Here is an 11,293-nt window from a genome sequence, read left to right on the forward strand (position 1 = left end):
AGGAGAGAGAGAGAGAGAGAGAGAGAGAGAGACAGAGAGAGGGGTCCACAGAGAGAGGAGGACACACAGAGAGTGCAACAGCAAGAGATGGAAAAAGAGAGAGACACACAGTGAAAGACACACCCAGAGAAAAAAGGGACAGGGAAATGGAGACAGACAGAAGGCAACATTGAGGGAAGAGAGTAAAAAAACTGGAATGTGAGATCAGTAATAAAGAGAATGAAACAAATCTGGAATAAATGGAAGGGGCAAGTGAGAACAAGTGAATGGAAAATAAGAGAGGATGGGAAAAAAGACAGAGCAGTGTACGTACCAAGACATAGTGTCTCTCAGTCCCTCAATGAGTGATGGAGCCTCAGCGTATAACCTCTGTTCTGAAGCATGGACTCTCAGACTAGATTACACTGCTTCAGTCTGGCTCAAACTGCATCTCAAACCCACAGCCTAGTGGCTCCCGCAGTGACTCTCTGCTAACTGTTACATGGATCCCCAACATACAAACCCACTGCTTCACCGATCTAAACAAGTGCAGTGAACGAGTAAACTGTGAGTACAGCCCAGTGTGACCTTTACAGGGCACAGGCAAAAGTGAGGACTACAGATGCTGGAAACCAGAGTGGTGCTGGAAAAGCACAGCAGGTCAGGTAGCATCTGAGGAGCAGGAAAATCAACGTTTTGGGCAAAAACCCTTCTTCAGGAATCCTGATGAAGAGCTTTTGCCCAAAACGTTGATTTTCCTGCTCCTGGGATGCTGCCTGACCTGCTGTGCTTTTCCAGCACCACTCTGATGTAAACGTTACAGGGCACAGCCTGGAGGCAGTCAATCCATGGTAGCTCACTCTCCCCTGAACAACATTTCAGTTTAGACCAGAGGTGCCACATAGTGTTCCACCAGAGAGGGCTCATTTCAGGGTTAGATACAGCATTGTATCACCTCAAAAGTCAGTCCCAGACTCAGACTGTGCTAGACCCTGGTCAGTCCCAGGTCAAACAGGTTCACATCTGCACTGACTGGCCCTAATACAGCCCTCTCTGTGACAACAGGTCAAGATACTGAAATGGGCAGGTTCACTACAGCTACATCACAGCAAAGTCCTTTAGCCAAATTCCCAGTGTACACCCTTGTGCTCTCCCAACTCTACCTCCCTGGCTCCCTCCCAGCCCCACCTCCATCTCCTAATCCCTCTGTCTCCTCAGTAACCCCAATGTCCCTCTCCTGCTCTCCCTCCATCCTCTACACTCCCTCCCTCACACTCACTCTCCTGTTCTGAAGGGGTACATGAACCTAGACGCTACCCTGCAGACCCTAACCGTTTATATGGTGATACATACACTCAACAGTTTATAAATATGGAACCTTGTTTCTCTTTTAGGAGAAATGAACAAAACATTTGACAGGACGGATGTAAATCTGTTTGTTTTCAGCAGCTCAGACTCCTGTCCCTGAAGAAACCCTCAGCTGCCTGGCCTTCCCGGAAGGTCACCGTCAGGGAGTTTGCCGTGACATCAGTCACTGTGACGTTACCAAGGGGAATGGAAGGCTGCCAGCCAATGGGAATTGAGCCAGTCATCCGAATGGGAGAGGCGGAGCCTGCAGACAGGAGGGAAAAGAGAGGCAGAGGATAAAATCTCACTCATTCGGCCCATCAGTGTCAGACTCTCCCAGCTCCAGGGAGCTCCGCCAAACACCCAACCCCAACCCAACTCAACTGCATCCAACCCCCACCTCAACTCCCTCCTTCAAATCCACCACTCCAACCCAAACCTCACCAATCCCCACCCCACATCACCAATCCCCACCCCACATCACCAACCCCCACCCCAATTCACAGCAGTCCCCTTCTCCCCTGATTGGGCACTGCAGCGTGGGATGAAGAGATAAGGGGAAGAGAGAAAAAGGAACAGGAAAAGGTAGAAAGAGAAAGAGTTTTGTTCCATTAGGTGAGGACGTCACAGGCTAGGCCAGCATTTGTTGCCCATCCTAATTGGGGGAGGGTGGTTAAGAGTCATTCACATTGCTGTGAGTCTGGAGTCCCATGTAGACCAGACTAGGTAAGTGTCCTTCCCTAAAGGTCATTAGTAAACCAACAATCAATTCAAGGTTATCATCAGGCTCTTAATTCCACATTTTTATGGAATTCAAATTGCACCATCTGCGGTGGCAGGATTGAACCCGGGTCCCTGGAACATTACCTAGGTCTCTAGATTAACAATCAAGTGATTATACCATTAGGCCACCAGCTTGCCATGTGAGGGAAAGACATGAGAGTGTCCACAAGGGATGCGGCTAGGAACCCTCCAACCACAAGGGATGAACTCGGATTTCACCAGTTTCCTCATTTCCCCTCCCCCCAGCCTGTCCCAGTCAAATCCATCAAATTCAGCACTGCCTTCCTAACCTGCAATCTTCTTCCCGACCTCTCCGCCCCCACCCCAGTCTGACCTATCACCCTCACCTTGACCTCTTTCCACCTATCACATTTCCGACGCCCCTCCCCCAAGTCCCTCCTCCCTATCTTTTATCTTAGCCTGCTGGACCAACTTTCCTCATTCCTGAAGAAGGGCTAATGCCCGAAACGTCGATTCTCCTGTTCCCTAGATGCTGCCTGACCTGCTGCGCTTTTCCAGCAACACATTTCCATCTCTGATCTCCAGCATCTGCAGACCTCACTTTCTCCTCAAAGACATGAGAGTGACCAAGGGTGGGAGAAAGCGGCAAGGAGAGGGACAGGAGAGAGAGGGGTCTAAAGGGAACTGTGTGTGTGTGTGTGTGGGTGGGAAAATGGGAGAGGTAATGTGAGATGGGGAATAATAGGGGGAGGCTAATCCCCTCAAGACACTGAGGAGAACTTCCTGAGGATTAACCAGGACCAAAGGGGCCTCACTGATTGGCATCAACATGAAACAGAAAGCTCAGTTGGAGGGGAGGGGCGGGAGGGTGACCGACTTTCAGTACAGGGCGGACGTTTCAGAGAGAGAAGCTGCATTTACATGGCACCTTTCATAACAGGAAGCCAGCGACCAGAGGCGAACCCAGCGAGGGGTTTGTGCCTCACAGTCTGTCACTCACCTTCGTTTGCCTCGGGACAGCTCTCACTCTGCAATTCATCCTCAAACTCCGAATCCACGTATTTTTCACTCAGCTCCCTGCCGGTCTCGTCCTCAGACCACTCACTCATCCCATGCCTCTCTGTGATCTCACTGGGTTCTTCAGTAGAGCCAGGCTTGGCCAGTTTGAAAAACTTGTGCTTCCGGCTGAGGGAGAACTGGATCCGTTTGCCGTTTTCCCCGTGTTCCCGCTGACCCAGACTTGACACCGAAGTCCCGTCAAATTGTCTGGACAGGGAGAGGCGCAGCTCCCCCTTTTCTTTCAGCTTGGCCGCACTCCGCAAATCCATCCCATAAATCCGCTGGCAACAAACAACAAAAATCAAACCCAACGCTTTGATGCATCTTTGCCCTTCGCAGTTTCAATGTTTAGTGCTAGGAGGACAAGAGGGTATCAGTTTAATGTTAGAGGGGAAAGAATAAAGGGGAACCTGACGGGCAACTTTTTTACACAGAGGGTGGTACATTAACAACATTTAAAAGGCATTTGGACAAATACATAAGGATTAGAAAGATATGGGTTGAAACTTTATTGCTGGAACAGCACAGCAGGTCAGGCAGCATCCAGGGAACAGGAGATTCGACGTTTCGGGCACAGGCCCTTCTTCAGGAAAAGGGCCTGTGCCCGAAACGTCGAATCTCCTGTTCCCTGGATGCTGCCTGACCTGCTGTGCTGTTCCAGCAATAAAGTTTCAACTTTGATCTCCAGCATCTGCAGACCTCACTTTCTCCTTAGAAAGATATGGGTCAAGTGCAGATAAATGGAGTTAGTGTGGACGGACATTTTGGTCGGCATGGACCAGGTTAGGCCAAAGGGTCAGTCTCCGAGCTGTAGGTTGCTATGACTGTAACTTACTGCTGAGGCCAAGGGAGATGCTAGTGGTTAAACCCAGACAACAAACACTTTCATTTATGTAGCACCTTCCGGTACCTCAGGATGCCCCAGAGTGTTGCATGGCCAATAAAGTTTAGAACCTCATCTTATGTAGGGAATGAAACAGGAAATCAGCGCACAGCAAGATGCCACAAATGCCCAATGTGACACCGACCAGGTGACCTGATCATTCTTAGAATAGGGGAGGCGATGGTCTAGTGGTATTATCGTTAATCTAGAGACCCAGGGAATGTTCTGGGGACCTGGGTTTGAGTCCCTCCATGGCAGACGGTGGAATTGTGTTCAATAAAAATCTGGAATTAAGAATCTAATCATGACCATGATTGTCAGAAAAACCCCATCTGGGTCACTAATGTCTTTTAGGGAAGGAAACTGCCATCTTTACCTGGTCTGACCTACACGTGACTCCAGACCCACTGCAATGCGCTTGATTCTGAACTGTTCTCTGGGCAATAAGGGACGTGGAATAAATGCTGGTCCAGCCAGCAACATCCTCATCCAGTGTATGAATTTTTTAAAAACTGAAGATTTAAACAAGAGAAGGCTGTTCGGCCCCTTGAGCCTGTTCTGGTATTTACTTAGATCGGTACCTTTATAGTTCTGCAACCGTGAAACATCCTGATCTAATTAAAATCTTTAATTCTTGGTTTAAACGTTTTCAGTAGACTCACCCTCCCTATTCCCACTAGCCTCAATGAGCAGTATTTCTTTGGGAGGGGTGGGGGTTGTAGAGAAGAATTATAAAATGCCTACCATGTGGAAACATGCCATTCAGTCTATCTGAAGAGCATCCCACCCTGACCCATCTCCCCACCCTATCTCTGTATTTCCCATGGCTAACCCACACATCTTTGAACTGCAGGAAGGAAACAGGAGCACCCGGAGGAAATCCACACAGACAGAACATGCAAACTCCACACAGGCAGTCACCTGAGGGTGGAATTGAACCTGGGTCCCTGGCGTCGTGAGGTAGCAGTGCTAACCACTGAGCCACCATCTGCCCAGTTCCGCATTGCCACAGCTCTGCGTGAGGAAACAATTCCTGGTGTCACCTCTCAGTTTTAAGTTATATCCTTTGATCATCACGACTGCAGCCTCATTAAGTCTGTAGCTTAGAGAAAATGTAAGGCCCCTAGACTGTGCAACTGAGGGCAGTTAGGGGTCAACCACATGGGACAGTGTTTCTTTCTTTGTTCTTTCATGGAATGCCGGTGTCACTGGCTGGGCCAGTTCTTGTCTCCCATCCCTAATTGCCCCCTTGAACTAAATGGCTTATTTGGGCCATTTCAGAGGGTAGTTTTGCGATGGGTCTGGAGTCACATGTAGGCCAGACCAGGTCGAGGGACAGCAGATTACCCTCCCTGAAGGATAATGGTGAATGAATGAGATTGGGTTTTGACAGTGGTAGTTTCACTATTACCAAATTATAATTAGGGGTGACTCAGTGGCTACCTCTGCTGCCTTACAGCATCAGGGTGCCAGGTTTGATTCCAGCCTCGGGTAAACTGTCTGTGTGGAGTTTGCACATTCTCCCCGTGTCTGTGAGAGTTTCCTCCGGGTGCTCTGGTTTCCTCCCACAATCGAAAGATGTGCAGGTTAGGGTGGCTTGGCCATGCTAAACTACCTGAAGTGTCCATGGATGTGCAGGTGGGTTAGCCATGGGCAGTGCGGGGGTTACAGGGTTAGGATAGGTGGGTGACTCTGGGTGGGATGCTCTTCAGAGGATTACTGTGGACTCGATGGACCAAATGGCCTGCTTCCACACTGCAGGGACTCTGTGATTCTAATTATTTGTATATAATTTAGATCCAATAATCAATTCGACCAGCTGCAATGGCGGAAGTGGGATTTGACCCCATGACCCCAGACCATCAGTTCATCAACATTACCAATCCAATGGCATTACCATTATGTCACAATTTCCCCAGAAACGGTGGGACACATTAGGCATCCTGTCCTCACCCAACACCCATGGACACCAACAGTGCGCCCTGTCCCCAGCCCAGGAGGGACCAAGACTCCATGATCAGCTAACTCAGGCTTGGCCCTTCGTCCCTCTCTGATCTGTGGGAATCAGTGCGTATGAGGGGCTGTACCTACAAGGTGGTGGGGGTGAGGCCAGCCCCGCATTTACTGAGCCACAGGGGAGGATGAACTGGACGGATATTTATTTGCGGGTCAAGACTATCCACCACCTGGACACCAGCCTTTACCTGCAGTAGGTACCTCTTCGGCTTTGGCCCTCGCTTCCTGTATCCTTGCGCCCGGTCTCGCTGCTCCCTGCAGGGTAAGTGCCAAGCGTGAAAACAGGATCAAGTTTAACAGAAGGAACCAGAAAAAAAAATCACAGGTAACCGTAGTAACGGGCCTACTAGCACAGCAACTACCTCCAGCCTGTGGTTTCAGTGTGAATCTCCTGTGAGTAAGCAAACTAAATAGTCAACTGATAAATTCCAGAGGCCAGGAAATTGTTTGAGTTTGATCCTTTTCTTTGGAAAATCATTTTCTGGGATGTGAGCCTCACTGGCAAGAGGCTGGAATTGATGGCCATCCCTTCGCACTGAGCAGGTAACTCATCACCTTCAACCAGTGCCATAAGACTGTAAGGCATTGGAGCAGAATTAGGCCATTCAGCCCATCGAGTCTGCTACACCATCCGATGAAATCATGATTGATCTGATAATCCTGAAATCCAATTTCCTTCCATGCACTGCAGATCTTTTACCTTTAACTTAGAGTTGTTATACAAGGAGGAACTTCCTAGACTATTTCAAAGGGAAAATAACTAAAGGGATTGACTGAAGGGATCAAGGAACAATGAAATGAAGGGGGAGACTGGGATTAGGTAACTGAGTTCAATGATCAACGATGTTCATATTGAATGGTGGAGCAGGCTTGAGGGGCTGAATGGCCTGCTCCTATCTTCAATGTTTCTACACCACACATGGTTACATCTAGGCCCAGAGCTGCTAACTGTAGCCTCCCTCCTCTTACGAAGGGACATAAATGAATCCATTGGATTGTTATGACAATCCCAAAGCTGATCCAGCATTTTGTTTCCCAATTTTCCAATCCTTAAGGTAAACTTGTAGGTTGAGTTAGTAGTTAGGAAGGCAAATACAATGATGGTATTTATTTTAAGAGGACTTGAATATAAAAACAGGGATGTACTTCTGAGGCTCTATAAGGCTCTTGTCAGACCACATTTGGAGTATTGTGCATGGGTTAGGGCCCCATATCTTCAGAAGGAGCATGTTCAGAGGTGATTCACGAGAATGGTGCCAGGAATGAAAAGCTTAACATATGAGGAACGTTTGAGGACTCTGGGTCTATACTCAGAGTTTAGAAGGATGAGGGGGATCTACTTGAAATATACAAAATACTGAATGGCCTGGACAGAGTAGATGTTGGGAAGATGTTTCCATTGGTAGGAGAAACTAGGACCTGAGGGCACAGCCTTAGAGTAAAGGGAGAGCCCATTGGAACAGACATAAGGTGAAACTTCTTCAGCTAGATAGTGGTGAATCAATGAAATTCATTACCACAGAAGGCTGTGGAGGCCAGATCATTGAGTATATTTAAGACTGAGATAGATGGGTTATTAAGTGTTAAGGGGATCAAGGGTTACGGGGAGAATGGAGTTGAGAAATTTGTCAGTCTTGATTGCATGGCGAAGCAGACTCAATGGGCTGAATGGCCTAATTTCTGCTCAGATGTCTTATGTTATGTTATATTATTCCCAAACTGCCCAGACTGGGACATGAACTCACATTCTCTGGTCTATTAGTTCAGTAACATCACTTGGTAGAACAGCTGTAATCACTGTCCAGCCTTAGTGCCTGAGATTGACCATTAACTTCATGAAGTAGGAGCAGACTCAGGCGATGAGACACTTCCCCCTCACCAAGGTTCACTGTTGATTTTGATTCAGCTTTTCTTGGTACTTTATCTAGTCTGAACCATGGACAACCAGATTTTAAAATTCAATTTCACAAGCTGACACTGAGGGATCCAATATTTCACAGCACCTGACTTTACAAATGTTTAACCCTGTAACAAAAAATACTCACGACAGACCTGTGTTGGGCACACCACTACTCACAGGGCAGCTTCATGCACACACATGTCTAACATCCCGTGCAAACACACACACACTGCTACGCAGATCCAACAGCCCAAGGGCTGCAGGGCGTATACAGAGGATTGCAGGGTGTATACACAGGTTCCAGGGTGTACGCACAGGTTGCTAGGTGGACACGCAGGGTTCCAGTGCCTATACGTGAGGATCCCAGTGCCTATACGTGGGGGTCCCAGGGCCTTTACGTGGGGGTCCCAGGGTCTATACGTGGGGGTCCCAGGGCCTATATGTGGGGGTCCCAGGGCCTATACGTGGGGTTCCCAGGGCCTATACGTGGGGGTCCCAGGGCCTATACGTGGGGGCTCAGGGCGTATGCACAGGGCAGCATAACATCTTCTTACTTTTCCTCATAAGCCATTACGAGACGGGGATCCAGTATGTGATCTTCCGGTTCCCATGTACTGTATCTGAAACAGAGGCAAAGGCAGAGTTTACATGACAAATCCAACAGTGACACACTCAGTCACCGGATTCCCACTGGCAAGTCCTCAGCAAGTGCAGCAATCTTTGTTTGTCTCGTTTTTTACAAAAAGACTTGCATCTCTGGAGAGCTTCTCACCACCTCAGAACATCCCAAATTACCTGACAGCCAATGAAGTACTTTCTGAAGTGGGCAGTCACTGCTGTAACAGCTGCCTGTCTGTGCACAGCAAGACTCCACAAGCAGCAACTCATCGTGGCTAGGGAAATCATTTTAGTGACGTTGGTTGCAAACAAATATTGGCACCAGATTGTTTAGGAGGGATTGGTGAAGGAGAGAAAAAAGAGAGAGAAAGAGATAACTTGACTCCTGCTGTTCCTCAAAATACAGGATGTTCTGCTATAACATAACACTTGAGTTCCTCTACGACCTTGCACTACAGAAAACCACACTATTGGGGATCGCTATAGAAAACCACACTATTGGGGATCGCTATAGAAAACCACACTATTGGGGATCGCTATAGGAAACCACACTATTGGGGATCGCTATAGAAAACCACACTAGTGGGGATCGCTATAGAAAACCACACTAGTGGGGATCGCTATAGAAAACCACACTAGTGGGGATCGCTATAGAAAACCACACTAGTGGGGATCGCTATAGAAAACCACACTAGTGGGGATCGCTATAGAAAACCACACTAGTGGGGATCGCTATAGAAAACCACACTAGTGGGGATCGCTATAGAAAACCACACTAGTGGGGATCGCTATAGAAAACCACACTAGTGGGGATCGCTATAGAAAACCACACTAGTGGGGATCGCTATAGAAAACCACACTAGTGGGGATCGCTATAGAAAACCACACTAGTGGGGATCGCTATAGAAAACCACACTAGTGGGGATCGCTATAGAAAACCACACTAGTGGGGATCGCTATAGAAAACCACACTAGTGGGGATCGCTATAGAAAACCACACTAGTGGGGATCGCTATAGAAAACCACACTAGTGGGGATCGCTATAGAAAACCACACTAGTGGGGATCGCTATAGAAAACCACACTAGTGGGGATCGCTATAGAAAACCACACTAGTGGGGATCGCTATAGAAAACCACACTAGTGGGGATCGCTATAGAAAACCACCTATTGGGGATTGCTATAGAAAACCACACTATTGGGGATTGCTATAGAAAACCACACTATTGGGGATTGCTATAGAAAACCACACCATTGGGGATTGCTATAGGAAACCACACCATTGGGGATTGCTATAGAAAACCACACCATTGGGGATCACTATAGAAAACCACACCATTGGGGATTGCTATAGAAAACCACACCATTGGGGATCGCTATAGAAAACCACACCATTGGGGATCACTATAGAAAACCACACCATTGGGGATCGCTATAGAAAACCACACTATTGGGGATCGCTGCAGAAAATTGTTAAAACCATTCATAGAAAATTTGCGTTATCTAAACAACGACCACAATCCGTCAATTGCATTATAACCAATTCACGCTGATGAAAAGCTCATTATAACAGAACGACCTGTGGTGGACTATCCACATGCACCAAGGACGATCAGTCAGGAGCTCTCTATTCAAGCAGAGTCTGTGTCTCTGGGTGATATGGTTTGGAAACTCAACATGAAGACAACAGTCCGCACTCCATAACAGTAACCCATGACCACTCAGTACACACGTTTATGTTCAGATCCTAAAATTAGTGGAGATATTAACAGCTGATTCTGTTGAAAAGGAGGTTTAATTTTACTGGGTGCAGTCACATGTGACTGATCCAAATCATGAATATTACTTGTGTAGGTTTAATGTTTTTCTCGCAGTTTCATGCGGTCCATACCATTTTGCAATGAAGAAGAATTAAATGGGTCAGTGCCCAATCAGGAGAGACTCAGTGTCACAGACATTAAAGTGTTAATGGAGCCAGCAGACCATGGCAATGATTGGTCAGTCACTGACTCACACGCACTCACTTGGACATGCTCAATAACAGAGCCAGCACTTCCCCTTCCCCCATTTGGCTGCAGAAATACTGCAGAACGAGAGAAATCAACAGAATCCATCACGTGATTAACTCAAGCACCAGAGCAAGCAGTACCTTCACTCTCAGACACAGACACTTGCACACACGTACACATACACAAATACACGTACACACACACAGACAGACACGTAGACATACACACACAGACACGTACACGGTCACACAGGCATGTACACACAAAGACATATACACACAGGCATATACACACGTGGATACACAGACTCGTACATAGACATTGACAAACACATGCAAATACACACATACACACAGACATGCACATGCATGCACAAATACACTGATGGAAAGACACATACACAGCTACAAAACACAGACATGTACACCTACACACACAGACAGACGGACAGACTTGTAAATTTGCACGCAATTGCAGAAAACAGATACATACAGAGTCACATACACAGAGTCAAAAAATATGCAGAGAAATGTATGGGCAATAATTTTGGAGATCAACATCACTGGGAGCTGCATGTAATAACGAGGAGGGTTAGAACTAGTCCTTTCCTACACTGAAGCTAAGGATTGAAGTGGTGCCCAAAGCCTTCCCATTCCAGTCTCAGCACTGACCCTCCGACAGTGCGGCGCTCCCTCAGCACTGACCCTCCGACAGTGCGGCGCTCCCTCAGCACTGACCC

General features: G+C 47.6%; 1 protein-coding gene across 1 annotated transcript in view; it reads right to left on the reverse strand.

Annotated features, from left to right (window-relative positions):
- Positions 1-1,205: 1,205 nt before the first annotated feature.
- cbx7b (chromobox homolog 7b) overlaps positions 1,206-11,293 on the reverse strand; it is an 18,611-nt gene continuing 8,523 nt past the window's right edge. The window contains exons 3-6 of the mRNA XM_043679462.1: positions 8,483-8,548; positions 6,217-6,283; positions 3,071-3,410; positions 1,206-1,591 (exon numbers count right to left, since the gene is read on the reverse strand). Coding sequence (XP_043535397.1) covers positions 1,422-1,591; positions 3,071-3,410; positions 6,217-6,283; positions 8,483-8,548 — 643 coding nt within the window. The 3' untranslated portion in view covers positions 1,206-1,421. The remainder of the gene's footprint in view (positions 1,592-3,070; positions 3,411-6,216; positions 6,284-8,482; positions 8,549-11,293) is intronic.

Source organism: Chiloscyllium plagiosum, chromosome 39 (assembly GCF_004010195.1).
Source record: "Chiloscyllium plagiosum isolate BGI_BamShark_2017 chromosome 39, ASM401019v2, whole genome shotgun sequence".
Taxonomy (NCBI): Eukaryota; Metazoa; Chordata; class Chondrichthyes; order Orectolobiformes; family Hemiscylliidae; genus Chiloscyllium; species Chiloscyllium plagiosum.